This window comes from Hypanus sabinus, chromosome 6 (assembly GCF_030144855.1).
Source record: "Hypanus sabinus isolate sHypSab1 chromosome 6, sHypSab1.hap1, whole genome shotgun sequence".
Lineage (NCBI taxonomy): Eukaryota > Metazoa > Chordata > Chondrichthyes > Myliobatiformes > Dasyatidae > Hypanus > Hypanus sabinus.
The window spans coordinates 161,198,039-161,221,678 of record NC_082711.1 but is presented as its reverse complement, the minus strand read 5'-3'; the positions used below and the strand labels follow the sequence as shown (position 1 = coordinate 161,221,678).

Below are 23,640 nucleotides of genomic sequence, written 5' to 3'. Positions count from 1 at the left end.
CTATAAGAAGTAGTGGATATGGCCCAATCCATCATGGGTAAAGCCCTCTCCACCATTGAGCACATCTATAAGAAATGCTGTCACAGGAAAGGAGCATCTATCATCAGGGATTCCCACCACGCAGGACATGCTCTCCTCTCACTGTTGTCATCAGGAAAATATCGGGTTGGTTGTACAAGAACCAACTGTAAGACCCACATCACCAGGTTCAGAAATAGTTAATACTCCTCAACCATCAGGCTCTTGAACCAGTGGGGATAACCTCATTCAACTTCACTCTCCCCATCACTGAACTGTTCTCACAACCTATGGACTAATTTTCAAAGACTTCATCTCATGTCCTTGAAAGTTATTGCTAATTTATTTTTTTCTTTTATATTTGCACACTTAGTCATATGCAAATTTTTTGTCTGTCCTATTGGGTGTGGTCTTCCATTGTTTTTTCGATTTACTGTGTATGCTCACAAAATAATGAATTTCAGGGCTGTGTATGGTGGCAAATATGTACTTTGGTAATTTATTTGATCTTTATATTTCTTGTCAATTTTCTTGTCATCTATTTGTGTCAATAATGACATCATTTGTTTTTGCTTTCTAGTTCTTTGCCAATCCTCAGGCTTGTTACTCTTTGATGAAGAATCATAAAAACACTGTTTCCATCAAGATTTTGGAATAGTTCAGTTTATTCCTTTCTTCCATTATCATGGGCACCAGCCATTTCTAACAGTACCCTGTTTGGGAATGGCCTAACTCAGTGCAGACTAGGTGTTAACTAAGAACTGTTTAGGATGGGCAACGCAGTTCTGCCTTTATTAATCTGTACACCAAATTTGTTTTTTAGGAAGTTAATGCATATTAAATATATAATGGGCATTTTATTATTTATACAATCCATAATTGATTATATTGATTGCCAAAGATATTTTCAAATAATTAAAGTTTGTCAGTCTGGGAAAATGAATATTACGATTATACTGTTTGATATTTGTATTTCGATTGTAACTATAGTTTTGATGTCATTTCAGATACACAACACTCTAACTCGTCACACCAGATTATGAAGAAAAGTTACTCTCTTTGAATTCAGCTGGACCATTCAAAAGATTCACTTTATTCATTCTTCTTTATTATTTAACAAAAGGCACCCAAAATTAAAACTTTTAAAATGTTTAACTTAATTAAAAAAGACAAAGATAAAAAGGACAGGAAAGAAAAGAAGGAAAAGCGGGAGAAAATGTCAGCATCAGAATTGAAAAGCCTTGAGGAAGTTGGTCTTCGTAGAGGACTTTTTAATTTGAATCGATCTTCAAAGCGTGAGTCAAAAACCAAACTGGAAATATCAGCTCCTATCCCAATAAAAGTAGCCAGCAGTTCAGATCTCAATCTTACTGATATTGATTCAGACACTGTTAGTAATCGAGGAAGCATGGTTTTTGATTCTGAGCAGTTAAGTACTGCCAGTTCCAGTGATGACCTCAAGATCGATGACAGTAGTTTGAAAGGATCAGTACTTCAGCGAGCTGCTTTATTTGGCTCTCTTGCTAAACAGAATTCAGTCCAGTTAGTGAAAAGATTCTCTTTTTCACAAAAGAATCGAGAAGAGACAACATCAGAAATATCAACTCCATCGGAAACCTCGGCAACTCCCTCACCACAAGTTGAAATGAGAAATGAAAACCTTCTTCTTGAGTATCTGGAAGAAATGCCAAGAAATTCATCAAATATATTGATGGAAAGCCCTGATATTCAAATACCAGAAGTTGTGGATAAACGTTTTGCAGCTGATTTGAGGTTACCACCTGTAATGCCACCTTTGCCTATAGAACCGAGAGAACTTGTATTGCAGAGGAGAAATACAGGAGACTTTGGTTTTTCATTGCGGAGAACAACCATGCTGGACAGGGGACCTGATGGACAAGTGTACCGCAGGATGGTTCATTTTGCAGAGCCTGGCGCTGGTACTAAAGATCTAGCATTGGGTCTGGTGCCTGGTGACAGACTAGTTGAAATTAACAGTAAAAATGTTGAAAATAAGTCACGGGATGAGATAGTTGAAATGATTCGTCAGTCTGGAGATACTGTGAGATTGAAAGTCCAGCCAATCCCTGAATTGAATGAACTCAGTCGATCTTGGCTGAGAAACCATAAAGGAATTCGTCGAGATGCTTTTAGTGTAAGTACTAAGAGAAAATGTAACTCTTGCTTTTGTCGATTGTTTGACTTTGAAACTATGGTCCAAAACTCTGGATAGATTTTTACTTTTTTATCAGTTGTTAGCTGCATTTTGATTTGATAACTGAAGCACAATTTTTATTTTAAATTTTCACATGCTGTGGTATTATTGAATTTGAATTATTTTCTTTAGTTTGGATCTTGAACTGTTGCATGTGTGCAGATTATGAAAGGATATTGCTCCTAAACTTGTTAGATTAATAATAACATGCTCAATTTCCCCTTTTTTTTCTTGTTATAATTAGTAACATAAACAGTAAAAGATACTTGCATTTCAATTATCTTTGGAGAGTTTCACAGAATATTTAGAAATTTTACTTATTTTTCAACTAGCCATTTCTTATTAACATAACTGAATAACACAAGATTTAAGAAAAATCAGCATTTTTTTGCAAATTAATTATAAGTAGCATTTTATATTTAATTTTGTTGCACCATTGTGTTGCCGTCCTCAAAATTTCATTACCTATCATGATGTCATGTTGAAAGATTTATTTGCTTTGGATGCTTTAAATAAAATTTGATACTGGTCTTGGACAATCAAGCAAAATATGCAGTAGTGAACAGGTACCTTGTTTTACCTGATGCTGAGTATACCTTTTCACTTAATTAAAGTGGCAAATAAAATTTGGCATAGTGTAAAAATAGGCCAAGGAACGCAATTTCTTGTACATCTGGATTAGTATGGTATATCTAGTGATGCTTTTACTTGAGGTAAATAGTAGCATTAAAAAAAAACGGGGGAAACTCTAGTAAAGTATTTTGCATAAGTTGTTATCCAACACCTGAATTTCCTTGGCATTTCACATTCATCTGTTGATCCCTTGAAAAATACAACAGTGCTTTCAGTTATACCCATTCTTGTACTTTCTGCAATTCCACTGACTTAAAAACTGGTATTAAAATTCAGAGCAGAAACCTAAACAATTTATCAAAGTGCTGAGCTTTGTGCTTTTCTGGAATCCATTTAAGGCCAAACCATGTTTTAAAAATTGAAATACTTTTGCTCTCATGAATGCAAGAATTTTGTCTGAATTTTGTGTTTGCTTAGACAGGTGATTTGAAAGATTGATAGATTGGGGTTATAAGTGTTGAGTACCTGACTGAATTTCCTCATTCTCTGATAGCAATTTATCTGTCCAAACTTCCATTTATGAAGCTTGTTTGACCCCCCCAGTTTCATTCTTCTAAATCTAATGATTTAAAATAATAATCAGATTTTCAGTTGGATCAAGGAAGATTCATTCTTCTGTATTCAATTAACTTTTACATTTGAATGTAATAATTTTTTTATTAAAAGCTATTTTAAACATGGAAGTAACACTTTAAACATGACCGATGTTTTCAATTGCATGCTTTTAAACATGCTCTATCAAATATGCCAGAATAATGGGCAGAGGCAAAAGAAACTTAATGGCGTGGCTAGGAACATGGAAATCTGGCAGTACATGTCGATGGATCTTCACTGGTGGCAAAGTGAGAATAGTTCGCAGAGGATATGGGATTTTGAGCTTTATAGAGGTATTGAATACAAAAGCAGAGAAGATATGATGATCCTCTATAAAGCTGTGTTTAAGCCATGATTGGCTTATTGCACCTCGTTCTGGTAATAGTCCGTTCAGATATTCCTGAGGTGATTTACCAGAATACTTCTAGCAATGAGGGATGTTAGCTAAGTGGTGGTCAGAATTCCCCTTGGAGCAAAGTAAGCTGAAGAGTATAAGGTGGGGATATATAATGTTAAGATTGGGCTAGATAAAAAAAAATGTTATTCCCGTCAGGTAATTTCGCAAGGATGAAATTATCTAGGTTTCAGGAAGAATGTTTTTGCTTAGAATGATAATTACTTAGAGCTTGTATCATATGAGGCTGGTGGAAGCACAGGTGATCAATGATTTCAAAAGAAACTGAACAGGCCTCGAGCAAAATTAATTCTTGTGGTTCAGGAATAGAGCAGGATACTGGAATGAACAAAGTTTCCCTGCACAGAGCTGGCGTAAACTTTATGAGCTGCCTGGCTATCTCCTGTGCAGTGATGTTTTTTCAAGTTTAGAATATATATTTACACATCCTATGAGAATAACAGTTTGAACATGATTCCACAACTTGATTTGTGACCAACTGGAAGTGTGAATGTGAGTGTTTTGAATGTAACTTCTAGGTTACGTGAGAAAAGTCAGTCTGTTTAAAGTGTTTTGCACAACTTGAATGAATAATGATGAAATGGTATGACATCTAAATTTTAACATGTTATGAAGGAACATATGTTCAATATTTTTCTTATGGCCTGATTAATTACATTGATTTAAATTTTGTACCAATTAGTATATCTTTTCAATTAATTAAATTGGGAGGATGTCTGGTTTCTTTCCATGTGCTTTTTTATATGCCTCTCAAAGGCAATAGCTTCCCTTGTGGATCGACTACATTTATCCACATTGTAACAATATAATCAAAAATAACAGAACATAAATGTATGGATTACCTAGTCTGTAAAAATCAGACACGAGGAAACCTGCAGATGCTGGAAATTCAAGCAATACACTCAAAATGCTGGTGGAACGTAGCAGGCCAGGCAGCATCTACAGGGAGAAGCACTGTTGACATTTCGGGCGAAGACACTTTGTCAGGACTAACTGAAAGAAAAGTTAGTAAGAGATTTGAAAGTAGGAGGGGGAAATCTGAAATTTAGGATAAGACAGGACGGGGTGGGGTGAAGCTAAGAGCTGGAAAGGTGATTGACAAAAGGGATACAGAGCTGGAGAAGGGAGAGGATCATGAGACGGGAGGCTTAGGGAGAAAGAGTGGGGGGGGGGGGGGGAAGGAAGCACCAGAGGGAGATGGAGAACAGGCCAAGAGTGATGGGCAGAGAGAAAAAAAAGGAGGGGGGAAAATAAATAAATCCGGGATGGGGCAAGAAGGGGAGGAGGGGCATTAACGAAAGTTAGAGGAATCAATGTTCATGCCATCAGGTTGGAGGCATCCCTGATTTATTTATTTTCCCCCCTCCCTTTTTTTTTCTCTCTGCCCATCACTCTTTGCCTGTTCTCCATCTCCCTCTGGTGCTCCCCCGTCCCCCATTCTTTCAAACGAGGCCTCCCATCCCATGATCCTCTCCCTTCTCCAGCTCTGTATCACTTTTACCAATCACCTTTCCCGCTCTTAGCTTCACCCCACCCCGTCCTGTCTTCTCCTATCATTTCAGATTTCCCCCTCCCCTCCTGCTTTCAAATCTCTTACTATCTTTTCTTTCAGTTAGTCCTGAGGAAGGGTCTCAGCCCGAAATGTTGACAGTGCTTCTTCCTATAGATGCTGCCTGGCCTGCTGTGTTCCACCAGCATTTTGTGTGTGTTGCTGTAAAAATCAGAATTGTGTTCAATATCACTGGCATATGTCATGAAATCTGTTAACTTTACAGAAGCAGTACAATGCAATCCACAATAAACATAATCCTGAATTACAGTAAAAAATATATTTATATATATCTTAATAGTTAAGTTAAAATAAGTAATGCAAAAAAAACCAAACTTTAAAAAAAAATTTGAGGTAGTGTTCATGGGCTCAATGTCCATTTAGATATCAGATGGTAGAGGGGAAGAAGCTATTCCTGAATCACTGAGAGTGTGCCTTCAAGCTCCTGAAATTAAATATAAATATATATTTAATATTTATATATTAGATATATTTAAATATAAATATGTATTTAAATCTGGTGTTTTGTACATTAGAAAGATGAATAGGGTGATTATTGAAGTGTGATGATTGTTTGAAATTATTTATCTGGTATACTTTCAAGTCAGTTTCATCATCCTTCTGGAGAGTATATTCCAAACTGAAATTCCTGGCATTAAAAACAAAAATCTCCCCTTGTCTCCAACTCTTGGCCGATTAATTTAATAAGGTCCCTGATGGCTTTGAACCTTTGTGGCCAGAAATGGTTTCTCATTTATTTTAACAATATTTATTTGATTTTAAGCATCTCCATTAACTGTTTAAAGAAGAACAGTCTTAACTTTAAATAGTTTTATATTTCTGGTACTATTCCAGTAAATCTGCTCGCTCTGTAATCCCTTGATACTCTGCCTAAAATCTAGTGCAATCTGTTTATTAAATCATGGATTCAAATTTGTACTAGTCTTACCGTCTTCAAGAATTTGAGTATATACAGATCTACTCTACTACCAGTATCATCTTTAAAATTAGATATTGCTTTTCATTATTCCTATCAAAATGAGTTGCTTCATACATTTGTGTTAAACCTTCTGTTTTGCCTTTTCACCAATCTGTGTTCTCTTAAATTTGTTACACTTTTTTCTCCTTCCTGCTCTGAGTAAGTAGTATGGCAGAACCGAATCTTTTGAAAATATGTGAGTGCTGATGCCATTTAATTCCTGTGGTTAAAGGGACATTTTGAATGGTTGTATTTCTAGCAGATGCTTCTGTAGAATTTTGAATTTCAAAAATGGCTTCCATAAGTCACACCACACTGTGTGTTGGTCAGCATTATGCAGTACCTTTTGACTGCAGAAGCTCTAAATTTGATTACAAAACAACAGACTATTACTTGTACTTTTGGAGATGTTTTGCCAGAGTTGTTTTTCAAACTGCACTTGTTTACTAATTATCTCAGAGTGGTTTATAACAAATAAACATACAATTATATAGATAAAGTAGGAATTAACTCATTTTTTGACGTCCTCTTTATATAATTCTGTGGGGGAACTTCCATTCCACCTGAAGTGCAGTTGCATATTTGTTTTGGAAAGATCTTTCCCTTGCTGGAAATTTTGGAATTCTTACTTATGACAGGTGGTTTTATACATTCTACTTGGAGAAATTACTTTGTTGTCAAAATTATAGTTACAAAATATTCATGCAAATAATATTGACCAGATACAAGGCTTTGTATTCATAAAATATTATGCTGTCACTGGGTTATCAGGAAATAATTTGGAGCCTCCTCTAAGTAAAGCTTGAATTCTTGATTGTAGCGATGTGAGATGCACTGCACAGGAAGTTGAAAATTCTTGCAATACTTTGAGTTACTTAACAGTTATTTTAGAAGTTTCTGTATAGCTTTGGTTTATTTTCCATCTTGGCAGTGGTACTTTAAATTCTGGAAAAATATATCAAAATTATTAAATGTGAACAATAGTTCTATTTCAAACTCTATGGCAAAAAGCTGAGCACATTACATAATTTTTGAGAAGATTGTATTCATTATTACACTTCATGATATTTTTAATATTCTAAACCTTTTGATCATTTGGTTTGTTTAACACTGTTCTTAGGAGTGACACAATATTCCTAAACTTTCAAATGCATCTAGAAATGCTTTGTAACAGTCAAAAACAATTTATAGAACACTTTGTATGCTTTCCTATTCTCAATAACTGAGTTATTTCTAATAAATTACGAACTGTATTACACAAAAATACTATCACTAAGGCAGTTACTTAATGTGACACAGAACTTGTAACTGCAAATGACTAAGTGCAAAAAACTGAGCCAATGACTTAATTTATAATGTAAAACAAAGATATAAAGAAACAATGATGATCAAAAACTATTTCTTTGTATGAGACAGAATTGACTTTCACCATCATAAATTCTGCCAGTCTTAATTATATTTGAAGGTGCCTTTTATCCCAGATCATAACAGATGACATGGAAGTCTGTATTTTATTTACAAGAAATAAAATTTGACTTTAAAAGGCTTCACAGTTTCATTTGTATCAAAACTTTATAAATCCACTTTGCTGTCAATTACTGCTGCTCTGAAGACGTTTTTGTTATTTGTTAGTGAACTCAGATTTTTTCACTTTTTGTGAATTTGTGAGTAAGAACTTTTCCTCTTCTAATGCTTATTACATTAATTCAATAGGAGCTCTGGTGCACAGCAGCTGTAATTTATTTATTTAGAGATGCAGCACAGTTACAGGTTCATATGGTCCAGTGAGTCCACGCCACCCAGTGTGACCAACTAACCTACTAACTTCTATATTTTTGGGATGTGGGAGGAAACTGGAACACCTGGAGGAAACCCAAGCGGTCAAAGGGAGAATGTACAAATTCCTTACAGAGGTGGAAATTACGCTAACTGCTGTGTTACTGTGCCTCCCCTACCATTTTGCAGGGATCTGTAATATAATCAGGCTGCTGAGCAACCGATCATTCCTTCGGAGATCGACCAGGATATTGCCTAGAATGGAATGCCTATAAAGTGACATTCGTTAGGCTATGGTTGCTCTCACTAGAGTGTAGGAGGCTGAGGTGTTGCTTTTAGGGAGCTTCATGAAGTTATGAGGGGCAGAGAAAGGGTAGATAGTCAGCCTTTCCCCAAGAGTAGGATAGTCTAAAACTTGAGGACATTGGTTTAAAGATCTGAAATGCAAATTTTACCCACGGAGGATGGTGGGTATTTGGAACAAGCTGCCAGAGTAGGTGGAAGAGGCACATAGAATCACTATGATTTAAAAAGCATTTGGATTGGTAAGGAATAGAGATGTATGGAAAATGGGAATCTCCACCAGAATGGACGTGTCTGACCAATTGGCTTATATCTTTGTTTTCTGACTTTGACTCATCCACTGAAGACCAGGTAGCAATTTCCAATAACTTTTAATAAGGTTCAAGCATGTAGACTTAAGCAAAATAGATGTTAAAATATTTACTATGCTTTATTCCAAAACTATTATGCAAGGAAATTGAAATCTCTATACATACAGTAAAATTGACTTTCTAAGTAGTTATATAGATTAGTATGATACATAAACATTTGGATCTCATTTCCAAGAGCAGCATTCTCTGTATCTTATAGTGCATTGAATTTGTATTAAAACGGCATAGCTTGCAGAGCACCAGTGATGAGTTCTCAACTTGATTGTCAATAATTTTGCACCTTTGTAATCTAATCAGCAAAAATGGGAAAATAATATTAGCTCTATTATCATTCCTCTTACAAAATCTAGGCCATTAACAAAACATTATATTTATATAGAAGACCCTTCCTAGAGCATTTGTGGTCAGATGTGCATTAGAAGTCCCAAGTATAGAAACACAATTAAGTTTCTGAGTTGGTTTTTGTCACTCTTCATTCCTGGACAGATTAAATGGAGCCAATAGACTGTTTGATTGGTTGCTTTTTTTTCTGTAGGGTTCAGTATCCTATGAATCATGGGAAGTTAACTGCCTTCAATAACTGCACATTATAAAGGCAATGATACTTTGGTGTCTTATTGCCAGGGGATTTAATTGCAAGAATAAGGCATCTTAATGCAATAATGTAGAGCCCTAGTAAGGACAGATACTGTTTACAGGTCCGCTTACGCCCTCCCCTTCACGAAAGGAAGGATATTCTTGAGATAAATAGTGAAACCAAAATTTGATAGTTAGATTCCTGGAATAGGGGAATTTTCCTACAACAAGGGATTAAGCAGGCTGGGCTTTTATTCAGAGGAATAAAACTCTGAAGCGTGGAAAATTCTTTCAGGGCTTGATAGGGAGATGCAGGGCTGACGCTTATCCCAGGCTGGTTTAATGCACTGCCATTTGTAAATAAAAATTAGTTAATTCCTGATCTTGCAAAAAATCTTTAAAGTTAATTAAGTGTTGTTTGGTTGTTTGCCATTCAAGTGCTGTGGAACAGTTTGGAACTATGCTATCAATGTTGATAAACGTTCACACTAACATTGCTTAGTGAAAACAAAGTTTTATAATTATACTGCAATTATTTTTCAGGGAGGATGTGTTTCTAGTTCAATGTGCTTTTCCACTTAACTTCTAACTATAAAAAAACTTTAATACAAAATGATTGCTACTTCATAATATAATCTCATTTGTTCAAACAAAAGGCTGTCCAAATGGTGAACCTGTTGCATTTGTTTTTTAGGTTGAAGGGACTAACATGTTGGAATTTTAATAAGTAGGAACTTACTAACTGAGACATTTTTGCAATATTTGTTAATCATTGGCATTATAGGAAAGAAGGAAGGTTAGTTGATTGAACTCTGGTACATAAATACATCTTTCTTTGAAGCACTTAAGTTAGGAATTATTCTTTTTAGTTTCCTGCATGGGGAAGATGTATGAAAAGATCTGTATATAGCATTGGACAATTTCAGTTTTGCTATAGAAATAATACATTCTTCAGTTATGAAGGTACTATTTGAGAAATTGAAAAGGAAGCATTTTAAAGTATATTATTCGGAGTGAGGATGTGGGTTTGCCTTTGTGGTTTCAGATAATGAAATATTCAGAGTTGTGTGTCCTTTAAGGTTCAATGTGGTTTTTAGATGTCTTCTTGTGGGCTTTCAAAATGATTCTGTTAGATTATATTTACTTTATTTAGCATCACGTTTCTTTTAATGTATCACAGTAATAAATTCCTGACCAAACAATGTTGTGACTGTGAACTGAGTCATCATGGACACAGAAGCTGTCGCAAAACAAAATAAAATAACTGAAGTGAAACAAGGAGGCATTCTCTTAGAGATCCTCTCAGCAGAGTCTCCCATCCCAAGCTCAAAACATCACATTTTTATGCTCTTAAGAACAAAGATATCAGCATGTAATTTGATACAATTTGAAAAGCTACAGTGACATCATTTACTTCAGTATTTTGAGTCTGACCATGCTTCCATTGAGCTAGATGTACATATTGACAATGGGAGATGGTTCTGAATGTTCAAACACTAATGCTGGGACAAAATAGTTCACAGGATGATATAGATGTTTCTGAGAACAGAGAACCCAGGCATCCAAAATGTACCTTGTTACAATATTGAGGGATAACTCCCTGAATTTCAACTAGTTAGATTGTTATGAGACAAAACAGATTTGTCCTGAATTGTGCATTAAGTGGCAGGATATGTCCTAAACATGTTAATATAGTAAACGGCCACCTAACTTCAGGGTGAGATCAGGGACAAGATTTTCAATGACAACTAATTAACATGAACGTTTAACAATTGTGTTCCCCTTTGAAGTTTCAATGGTACAGTCTCAGAATGTCCTACATCCATAGATAGATTTCAAAGACTTTTGAAAGATTAGCTTTATTTATCACATGTACATTGAAAGTCAGTGAAATATGTGGTTTTTGCATCTGATGTCAACACAGCCTGAGGATTGTGCTGGGGCAACCTGCAAATGTTGCCTCATTTCTGGTGTCAAAATACCACGTTCACATGACCTTAAGGTATCATTTGAAATTGTGAATAGGTAATTACTATCTACTGTCCATAATTTCATAGCTTCAGAATAACTCCTAATAAAAATATGCAAATTATTTTCTTCAGTAAATTCTCCAAATTCTCTGCAATGGAAGACCAATAGTAGCTAGTTTTCAGTCCATGCAAACTCCCTTTTTCTAATACCATGAGCTCTTAATTTACACTTCCCTCTTGTACCTAACGAAGTGACCATTGAGTGTATGTCCGTGGTCTCCTGCTGTTAACTCATTCACTTCAAGGTTAGGTGTGCTGTGCATACAGAGATGCTCTTCTGTATGTTGTTATAGCACTTGTTATTTCAGTTACTGTCACCTTCCTGTCAGCTTGAACAGGTGTGACCACTCTCCTCTGACCTCTCTCTTTAACAAGGTGTTTTTGTCCACAGGACTGCTGCTCACTGGATAATTTTGTTTTTCTCACCATGCTTTGTAAACTCTAGAGACTGTTGTGTGTGAAAATCCCAAGTGATCATCAATTTCTGAGATACGCAAACTACCCTGTCTGGCACCAACAAACAATTCTATGGTCAAAGTCACTTAGATGACATTTCTTTCCCATTCTTGTGTTAGGTCTAGACAACAACTGAACCTTTTGACCACGTCTGCATTCTTTTATGCATTGAGTTGCTCCCTGTTGATGGCTGATTAGATATTTGCATTAATATATATTAACAGATGTGTATATGACAGTTTCAGGCATTAGCTTGATTCAGCTTTGTGATCTGTTTTTTCTTTTCATGGGTATTCTATTACTGAGTCAGCATAACATACTGAGTCAGAATTCTGAAGTGAATAATATTTTGGATAAACTTGCTGCACTATTGTGGAAGGGTATCAATAGAAATTCAGGTCCTAATTTTTGATGAAATAATTATGGACATGTGAGACTAAAAGCTAAAATAAATTTTTCAAAATAACTGAACATATGAATGTGCACTATAACATTTTCCCAAGCATTTTAGAACTGAGATTTGGAAAGAGACAATCACCAAGTAGTTCTGTTTCCTAACTTGAACAATTCCCTTTCCTGGATATGTTTGTGCAAGAAGCAAAACATCCCTGGTCGGAAGTTGGTTGTGCACTTCTAGTTGGAAATCATGGCTGCACTTATCTCTTTGATGGATGTGCGCAGCAAAATTTGACACCTTTTGTAGCATGTGTTAGAGCATTTCTGGTGGAAATTATTTATTCATTCAGGGTAGTTTTGTAATATACTGCAGGAAAACCATTTGGTGTATTGAATCTATACCAGCTCCAAGAAGAATTGCATCAATTCTATATTTTCTTGAAGCCTTTCACACGTGCTAATTATCACCTCTTTATTCTCTATTCTACTTTCATTGCGTAGGAGCAATTTTTATTTTAGGTTATGATGCACCTGAGGAAACAGCGTTATCAAAAAGAACTGTGAAATCCTCACAGACAGCATCAGAAATCAAAATCGACCAGAGGTGTGAGATGGCTGATCCATGTGCATCATCACTAATGACTTACTTCTAAAGCACTTACATGGGAATCAAATTTTCATAGTTTTCCTTGTTCTGTAGTTGTTATTTAAGGAACCATTCACTCTCTGTTCTACTTCTGCAGATTGCTGTAGAGCATTTTAAAAAATGCCTACTAATTTTGAATACTATTGGGCACTGTGTTTGAAAGCTCCAGGCACTTGCTATCTTATTACAACTTATTTAAGTAGCATTATCTCTGCAGATTAAGTTTTTTATCAGGGCAGCAGTCCCAGAAGTGTATGATATTTTGGTGGAACTGAAGCATGCCAGGATTTCATTGTGTGTGTAAGTTGAGATAACTATCATCATCCCCTTCCTAAGACTGAGCTGCATTTCAACCCATTGTAACAAAATTGTGCTATATTAACTTTATGATCATTATACAAGGAAATATACGCTCTACTCCAGGAAAAGAGACTTTCACACTTTCTCTTGAGCAAGGGAGTTGAACGTGGTACCACGCATTTTCCCCATCAATTTGGGCCTTGCCAACACACAGCATGCACTCATGTAGTATTTTCAGCTTCCCTCTTCATGAATTGCAATAATTACTTTTTTTTAATCCTTTAGTGTTTGATGTGGTCTCTAGATTGACCATAGAATAATTTAAAGGAAATATGTATTTTTCAGCATTCTTAGGGGCTCGGCAATTAGGGCTCTAAAAAGACTATTAATGATCACTTTCCTGGACTTCTAACTCCTTGCAGGATCTTCATTTATCATGCCACTGTATCACTCAATGTGAGATTCTGCTGTATATAGGTTTAAGGTGCATTACATAAACGTCAAATGGATCTTTCATTTCACTTTTGTCTGCTGGACCCTAAATGATATAAACAGTAGGAAAGTTCGGTCCTTGCCTGAAGAAGTATGTCAAGAGGATAAGAAGGAGCAGCATTAGCCATGAGAAGAGTCAGTGCACAAGGGTTATGTGAAGAAGAGGGCCCTTTCTGCACATGGAAATAGAAACAGTTTAATTACATGTCAGTTTTCATAAATATTTTACTCCATAGTTCATGACCTCAAATTGTAGATCTTGTATAGCAAAAGAGTACTGTGATATACTATACTGCAGCCTTTGCTCTCAGTGGAAAGGTCCCGTGATAAAATGTTGCTGTCCAAAGGCCAACATTCTCTTCATCTTCAGTGGTCCTTGTATACTGAGCCAAAAGAAATATTGCCTCATTATAAAGAGTTCAAGCCTGCCTGAGTATTGCCCAAAGCTACATTTGGCCAATGTGTAGTTCTGTTATTCAGTACAGTTTTATGCTTGTGATAATAACATCGGAAATATTGGAATCAAGCAGACGAATCTTGCATTCAAAGATACTGAAAAGAATTAACTTAAGGGCATATTATTGTTCTGGCACAACATTTTCCTTCTTAGCACCACCCAATAAGGAAAGGATATTGTTTCGTAGGTTTAAGTTGTTGCCATTAAAGTTCTTTGACAATTGTGCTTAATAATCAGGTCTATTTATTTGTAGTTCGAAAGTACGATTACATGTCATTACTCGTGATAGATCATGTGATGCATTTAAATTTATTGTGCTTGTGTCAGTTCTTAACATAATTGGCAACAGCTGATCCGGGGAGGGGAAGGGTAGGGGGTGGAGGACACTTTTTAAAAAAGAATGAACTGTTGGAATATTTGAATTGCGAGAATAACTTTGGGAAATAAGTACCCTCTTACTTTTAATACTGACATCACTCCTGAGCACAAGTCAATTATTGAACTGAATATGAGGTAACCCAAGGGCAAGAAATACTTGTTGCGATGGAAGATTGGTAATTTTAAATCATCATTGTGTCGGTGTGCGCAATGCTGCTGATGCATAGACACAGCAGTGATTTGAGCATAAAAGTAAGATTAGACATTGGTGGAGCCTTGACAATGTATCATTTCAGCTTAGATTTGCGGCGTCATGTTGCCAATGAAGTATGAATGGAATATGGCTCTGACAGGGTTGAATTGATTGAATTAGTTTTATTCATTGAACCGCTAGCTGCTGTTTCTTGAGTGTCCACTAAAGCCACACCACACAAATATGTCATTGCCCATTCAAGAACAGTAACTTCTGAAGAAGTCATAATTGTTTTTGTTGTGCATCTAAATGCTGGGGCAGCACAAAGTCTATTAACCTTTCACTTCCTTTAGTATCATGAGTTCATGTGCTCATGAGACAAATACTCGCAGTAGTTCATTTTTGATTTCAGTTGACCTTCAGATTATTTATTGTGTATGATTTCTCTTCCTTTACAATGCACCAAAGGTCTCCATCATTAGTGGAGAAATGCAGAGTCCATTAGTTGCTGTGTCTCAATGAAATGACCTCTGATGTCATCTTGTATAGGCTTACATTAAGCATTTTTGTGAGAGACTAATATAACAATGAGTGATACGATTTTTCTATTTTCTTAAGACATAGAAGAAAGCCATTTTGTCCCATTCAGTCTATGCTAGTTAACAGAATAATTTTGTACCCAATTAATTTTTTCTGGAACCTGTTTTTCTTGCATTCCCATAACAACCTCCTCATACTTCCAACACATTCCTACCACCCACCTACACTAGAGCTAATGTACGGTGTCTAATTAACTGATCAAACTGCATTACTTGGGATGTGGGCAAAACCCACACAAACATCACTAGGAGTCAGAATTGAACCTGCAGTGCCACCTTAAAGGGCAAGGCGTTTAAAGTTGTACTTTATTTTTTGTGAGTGCCTTCCAGTTTGGCTTTACTGTCCAATAGTGATGACAAAGTGTGTCCACCATTAACTACTTTTGACTGTGTCAGGGTAATTGAAAGATTGTAAGTTCCATTTCATGAAGAACAAAGACCAGCAGTGGGAAGTTGAAGGAAGAAGAAGAATATATTTATTATATCCAGTATGTTTAAAAAAATAGCGGGGACCCTAACATCACAAAGACAAAGAGTAACTCCAGACAGGTGATCGAAGGCATGTAGGGTGCATACAAATAGTGCTCCCGCAATAAATTCAAAACTGGAGAGGCTGGGTTGTGACATTTTTGTGTTCCATGCATTTGATGTAATAGGCTGATGGTGTGTGACAAGTGAACTGCCTGAACATCATTGATGAGTTAATGCATGCTTCTACACAGCAATCAGCTGTTGGATGACATCTATTTGTTCTCTCAAGACAGAAACTTTATAAATTTAACAATTAGTGGAGCTTAATGGGATCAGTCAGAAACTCGGATCTCATGATACCTGACTTTCATCTGTGCAGAAGCTGAAATACAACCCATCAGCAGGTATATAACAAAAGTGTCATTTGACTTTGGCATAAAAGTGCAGATTGGAAATGATAGTTCTCCGCAAACTTTTGTAAGAGTTTTGGAAATGGACAGCTCCATTCTCTTTGTCCCATCTAACATATTAGTCTGTGGTTCCTCACAACTTTTGACTGGAAGACAAAGGGCACGTTTCCTTGGAATATGAATGACTATCGGAAATCTACATTGATATTTAAAGTAGGTGGCCATGTTACTTCCATGTAAGGAAGTATTGTTAGAAAAAGACATCCCTCACTTGTATTTTGTATTAGGATTACAACCCAGAACAACAAGCTTTGGGTTGAATTGGTGTGTTTTCAGTATGTAATGATGGCTTGCATAGAGAATTCATAGATTTCCAAAAAATATATTTTAATTCTAGACCCTGAGATTAAGCATATGAATATAAAATTTAAAAATGTTGACTCTTATGATATATACAAGACGTATACATCTTTTGAATTGAGACTAGAAATAAAATAGTTTTGGGTAATAGGTCTTTGTAAAATTAAATGAAAGTCATAAAGTTTTGTGCAGGAACAATATGTAATACCATAATGTGATTCTGGAGCAACTTTGTAATAATTCCACAATTAACGTTTGTCAGTCGGATTAAATAAAGTGAGAGTAAATGATTTGAAGTTACTACCTGATTTTAATATCTGGTATTGAATGATCAAGATTGAAAATCTCTCTTTGTATACTGCAACATCTAACAGAGAAAAGTTATAATTCCTGATTATTTTGAATGCAATCTCAGCATTCAAAATGTAGGAAATGTAGAGGCCAGAGTGTATTGGGTATGTAGAGAGCTTCCTGATCTCCACAGCTTCTGATGTTATGCAGCAGTTTGCTTCTGCTGAGAGTCAGATGTTTCCATTAGACAATAGACAATAGGTGCAGAAGTAGACCATTCGGCCCCTCGAGTCTGCACCGCCATTCTGAGATCATGGCTGATCATTCACTATCAATACCCAGTCCCTTATTGCTCTTATTATTGCTCTTCATTGTGAGGCCTGTATTTGAATGGGGAAATATTTATTGAGTTAATTGGGAAGTCATACTTCCTGTGAGGTCTTGTCAATAAAGCATTCTTTGATTTATTTAATTGAGCATACACCATGGCTAATGTACCATGTTATGATCCAGTATTTAACACCACTTTAATCAGTAAGATGTTGCAAAGATGCTTGCCCCTTCTACATTGTGTTCAAATTTTATCAGTTCAGTTCAGTTTAGTTCAGTTTGTTTATTGTCATTTTGAAACCATAATTGCAATGCAGTTCAAAAAATGAGACAACGTTCCTCCAAAATGATATCACAAAAGCACACAACAAAACAGACAGCACCAGAAAATCCACATACCGTTTGGCAATCCCCAAATCCAGAGTCCGGAGAGGCTGCTGCGTGTTAATTTTGTGCTACGATCTTAGCATGTTCCCTGGAAAGGAGCTCCAAACCCAAACCCACCAGACAAAACAAGACTACCTAGTCGCCCCAAGTCAGGAGACCAACTTTACCACCCAACAAACCAAAAACTAAAGCGACAAGACCTACCACATAGTTACCACATAGTTATATGTAACCACATAGTTACATATAGTTATAGTTAACATATAGTTACAACAGTGCAGACAATACCATAATTGATTAAGAAAAAAACAGACCAAAGTAAAAATAGTCCAAAGATGTTAAAAGACTATAAGTTCAAAAGAAACCAGCACAGACTTTCCACAAGTCCTCAGGGTCCCGATAGACTCATCATTCCACGCAGGCGGCAGAAGGGAATACCCTCGCTATGGACTTCCAAGGTGTCGCCAGACTCAGCCTCACAGATGCAGCACACAATGAAAACTCTGTTGGACCCAGCCTCGCAGGCGCAGCACACAGTGAAAGTGCCTGACTACAGCGGACTCCAAGTCTGTCGAACATCGAGCCTCCGACCATCCCCTCCAGCACAGCCTCTCTTAGCATCATCCTCTGCAGAGCGCACTACGACGCCCCTGTCAACAGCCACCAACAATGAGACCCCAAGGACTGAGGGCCTGTTCTTCTCAGCAGAGACCCGGACCTCACAACAGCAGCAGCAACGAAGAAGGTCTTCCTGGAGATTTCCAGATGTTCCTCTGTGCTCCCACGTCCGTTTTTCAACAGATTAAGATTGTGCACGGCACCCCGCTTAACAAATAACAGATATCCGCTCCAGAGAGGCCGCTGCAAACTGTGTCGCGCGCCATCTTGCCGTTTATATTTTCTATTTCATTTTCATTTTCATTTTGTTTAGAGATCAGTTGCTGCCATTTTGTTTACCATAGCTGCAAAGGCAAAACTAGAGTAGACCAAATACAAATTAATTTTTGGATACTCCCTCTAAATGGAGACTAGGGTTACTGACTGACCATTGGTTAGGCTGACTTATGTAGTAGTGTTGAAGGTGGTTTATTGTTGGTAGCACTTTCTTAATACTAGCAAGCAAAGAATAATTTCCACTGTTAGATTGAGGCACATGAATGGTACATGTCAGATGGCAGTATTTCACTGACTTGAAAATCTCACTAAATGTAACATGAACCTTAGTAATTTATGGTGATTTAAATTTCTCAAAGCCTAATTTAATGCAAAATATTGCAGCCTTGAATTGCATACAGTACTTTGTGATTATAGGAATGACAATTTATGTTAATATGATGCCAGTAACCTATATATATCTATACCCATGCAATTGACTTACTTACCTAGGATAAATGGGAGTGTACCTCCATGGATAATTCAAAGTAATTAAAAAGCATCAAATGTGTTTTATAGTATCTTATTTAAAACAAAATGAACTTTGTTTTAAAGTTATGTTTTAAATTTGTTTGCAAGTTTCCTCATAATATTACCTTTTCTCAACATTTGAACGCTAAGTTTCCCTTAAATGTTCAAACTAAATATTTGAACTTGCATGGCTTTACAGGAAGACTTAGGGTGCAATTTGACTGTCCAGAATATATAAAGAACTTTCTTGAAAGCTTGGAAATTTCGGTCAATTTTAATGTACTCTTTCTGCAGTTAATGTTACTATTACTGGACTCATACTTGTTTTGAATACCAGCTGTGATTAATATACTTTGTTATGACACTAAAATTCCATTGATTCAGGATGTTTGGACCTTTGGTGCTATACGTACAAACATATCTTCCAGACTATTGGATGTTAATAACTAGTCTGATACTGTAAGATACCTTTTTTTGTGCCCATTAGAAGTTGTTACGTAGTAAAATCCTAATTTTTTCAGTGAACTTGTTAAGTTTAAAGGGGGTATGGGGTAACAAGGCCCCTGTAAATTACAAAAGTCTTGTGCTGGAAGGGAACATGGGATCTTGTGCTCAAGTGAGTGGGAAGGAGTTGTGGGAATCAGTATTCTGTTACATTAAGGCAGCATATCAAAGTGAGATTCCTGAATATTTAGATAGTAGATTGTTGAATTTTTAAGATGGCGATAGTGAACAATGTGATCAAAGGCGATATCCTTTGGATGGTTCACGTAACTCCTTTTTTCACTACTTATTCTATCAAATTATTTTGCTGATACAAGTGTTGAGGAAGATTGCAATCATTGAGGTGAGAGTGGAAGGTGAGTGGGTGTTCAGTGCCATCTTCCAGCCCCTGGCTCGCTGCTGCAGGGGGAAGGTGTCTGCGTATAATGGTTTCCCTCACCCTCTTGCTCTGTGGTATTGGAGTCCTGTGTCTTGAGCAAGGTTCAACTGAAGCAGATTGTGGATTAGACTCTCTAGTTCATGTCGGGATATGTTTCTGATTTCTAGTTGCTCCTTTTCTGTTGATATTTTGTGCAATTTTGATTGGGGCAGATTGGCTCTGCAGTCTGAAGTTAATGAATGAGACAGAGCTAGATTCAACTGAACTGAGCTGACCTGAATATGGCTAAACTGGTTTGATGTTTGAGGTTTGGTTCTATTCTGTATCTTTCTCTTTTTTTTTGCCATTGATGTGATATTTTTTGTGTGTTGGGGTGGGTAGTTTGATGTTTTTCTTTGAACGGGCTCCATAATTTTCTTTCTTTGTTTTATGTCTGTCTGTGGGAAGACTCATACTTTGATAATTAGTTTGGTATATGGTGAATGCTGTAAGAAAATTTCTGACTTCCATTATTCCTTATACCTAGAATTACATTAGCTACAGGATAAGAGGAGATAATTTGCTCATTGAACCTGTGCTGCCTTAGTAGAGCAAACCAGACAGCCCCATTCCCGTACTCTTTCATGCATAGTTCTGTAATTTTTATTCACTTTGGAAGGCTATAATTGAACATACTTCTTTCAGGCAGTATATTCTGCATCATTATTGCTTGCTGTGCCAAAAGGTACTGTATTACAGGAGTTACATCAATGTTTGTACATATGCTTCTCTTCCCCCCCCCCCTTCCCTTTTTCCATTCTCAATTCTCCTCACCTGTCTATCACCTCCCAGTGTTGTCGTTCCTCCTTCTCTTTTTTCCCATGTATAACTCTCCTTTCCCATCAGATTCCTTCTTAAGCTCTTTACCTTTTTCCTTCTTAAGCTCTTTACCTTTCTCTACCTATCACCTTCTCCCTTCTCACTTTATACCCCTCCCCCCTCTACCCACTCATCATCCCCTCACCCAGTTTCACTTATCACTTGCCAGCTTGTACTCTTTCCCCTCCCCCACCTTATGCTGGCATTTTCCCACTTCCTTTCCAGTCCTAATGAAGGATCTCAGTCTGAAATGTTAACTGTTTATTCCTCTTTATACATGCTGCCTGATCTGTTGCATTCTTAAGCATTTTGTGTATGTTATCCAATATATGTGAATTTATTGATCAGTATTTATTTGTTTTTGGGGTCAGCACGTTTCCAGGTCAGCAAGTTTGAAAAATGAAACTTCTTTTATTTTGGAAATAAAACTTCTTTCCAACAAGAAGAAATGAATGATTTTACAAACCCCATTTCCAGAAAAGTTGGGATATTTTCCAAAATGCAATAAAAACAAATATTTGTGATATGTTAATTCACATGAACCTTTATTTAACTGACAAAAGTACAAAGAAAAGATTTTCAATAGTTTTACTGACTAACTTAATTGTATTTTGTAAATATACAGAAATTTAGAATTTGATGGCTTCAACACACTCAACAAAAGTTGTGACAGAGGCATGTTTACCATTGTGTTACATCTCCTTTCCTTTTAATAACCCTTTTTAATCGTTTTGGAACTGAGGATACTAATTGTAGTAGATTTGCAATTGGAAATTTTGTCCATTCTTGCTTGATATAAGGACTTCAGCTGCTCAACAGTCTGTGGTCTCCATTGTCCGATTCTCCTCTTCATGATGCGCCATGCATTTTCCATAGGAGATAGATCTGGACTGGCAGCAGGCCAGTCAAGCACATGCACTCTGTGTCTACAAAGCCAGCTCTGTTGTAGCCCGTGCAGAATGTGGTCTGGCATTGTCCTGCTGAAATAAGCATGGATGTCCTGGGAAGAAACGTCGCCGTGATGGCAACATGTATCTCTCTAAAATCCTAATGTACGCCTCAGAGTCAATGGTACCTTCACATACATGCAACTCACCCATGCCGTGGGTACTGATGCACCCCCATACCATCACAGATGCTGGCTTTTGCACCTTTCACTGATAACAATCAAGATGGTCATTTTCATCTTTGGCACGGAGAACTCGATGCCTGTTTTTTTCCGAAAACTAGCTGAAATATGGACTCATCTGACCACAGCACACGGTTCCACAGTCTTTCGGTCCATCTGAGATTAGCTCAGGCCCAGAGAACTCACTGGCGTTTCTGCATAGAGTTGATATATGGCTTCCTCCTTGCGTAATACAGTTTTAGGTGGCATTTCTTGTTGCAGTGACGGACTATGTTATATGACAATGGTTTTCCGAAGTACTCCTGAGCCCAGGTGGCTATAATTGTCACAGTAGCATGACAGTTTCTTAGGCAGTGCCGCCTGAGGGCTCGAAGATCACGCGCATTCAACAGCGGTTTCTGACCTTGCCCTTTACGCACTGAGATGTCTCTGAATTCTCTGAATCTTTTCACAATATTATGTACTGTAGATGTTGAAAGACCTAAATTCTCTGCAATCTTGCATTGAGAAATGTTCCTTTTGAACTGACTAACAATTCTCTCATGAATTTTGGCACAAAGGGGTGAGCCATGACCCATCCTTGCTTGCAAAGACTGAGCCTTTGATGGACGCTACTTTTATACCCAGTCATGATACCTTACCTGCTACCAATTAGCCTGCTTAATGTGGAGTCTTCCAAACTGGTGTTACTTGAATATTCTGTGCACTTTTCAATCTTATTTTAACTCTGTCCCAACTTTTGTTGAGTGTGTTGCAGCCATCAAATTTTAAATTTGTGTATATTTACAAAATACAATTAAGTTGGTCAGTAAAACTATTGAAAATCTTTTCTTTGTACTTTTGTCAGTTAAATAAAGGTTCAAGTGAATTAACATATCACAGATTTTTGTTTTTATTGCATTTTGGAAAATATCGCAACTTTTCTGGAAATGGGGTTTGTAGTTTTGATTGGTATTTGTTCTTTGCCATTTGTCCTATCAATTATCTGTGACCTAATAAAGAAATGATGAGTTGAGAAAGTGCAGGAGGTTCAATTCTTCAATGTAGTCACAGGGCATCCAAGGGCCAATCTTTCCAAAAATAAAGAATGAAGATAAACTTATGAAGACTTTGAAGCAGTGCTGCCTGCTGGAAGGAACACGTCAGAGATATCCTCAAAAAGGCATTCTCCTTGATGTCAGTGCCCTTAATTAATTTCACAGCAAACTATCTTTCCACTAGATATGAGTGAAGAAAAGCACAAATGCCAAATAAAGATTAACAAGATCACCCAAGCACATGTTATCTCTGCTAAATTTCTAAAAACTTCAGGTGCATTGACATCCTCAGCTTCCACATTTTCGAAGATGAAGGTATGTCGAGGGAACAAGGAATTTCAGTATTCAAGATGCTGCTGCCTGTGCGTGGGAGGGAGTGCTTTGGGGTTCTGATGTTATTATCATTCATTCTTTGGGCTTGTTTCGTGGGTGTCTCTGTGAAGAGTAAGAATTCCAGGTTGTATACTGTATATATACTCTGATATTAAATTGAACCATTTGATCCATAGATTAATACAGCTTTGATGCAGGCTCTTCGGCTCTACAAGTCCATGGTGACATGGCGCCCACTCAGAAGAAGAAGAAGAAAGCCCTTAACTCTGAGTGGATTCATTGGGATGCTATCATGATGGCGTATTTTTAGCAGGCTTTCTTATTTTTATGAGGCTGAGTTGCTAGCTCAACCCAGCATGTATGGAAAGCAT

General features: G+C 36.9%; 2 protein-coding genes across 7 annotated transcripts in view; one reads left to right on the top strand and one right to left on the bottom strand.

Annotated features, from left to right (window-relative positions):
• The window catches only part of myo18ab (myosin XVIIIA b), a 218,755-nt gene that overhangs the window by 10,621 nt on the left and 184,494 nt on the right, over window positions 1–23,640 (top strand). For all 6 annotated transcript variants that reach the window (XM_059973312.1, XM_059973310.1, XM_059973309.1 and 3 more), the window contains exon 2: window positions 1,026–2,173. In XM_059973312.1, the coding sequence (XP_059829295.1) occupies window positions 1,166–2,173 (1,008 nt within the window). In that variant the 5' untranslated portion in view covers window positions 1,026–1,165. The remainder of the gene's footprint in view (window positions 1–1,025; window positions 2,174–23,640) is intronic.
• Window positions 1–23,640, bottom strand: part of LOC132396015 (beta-crystallin A1-2) — a 118,795-nt gene that overhangs the window by 73,396 nt on the left and 21,759 nt on the right. The gene's annotated exons all lie outside the window — the stretch shown is intronic.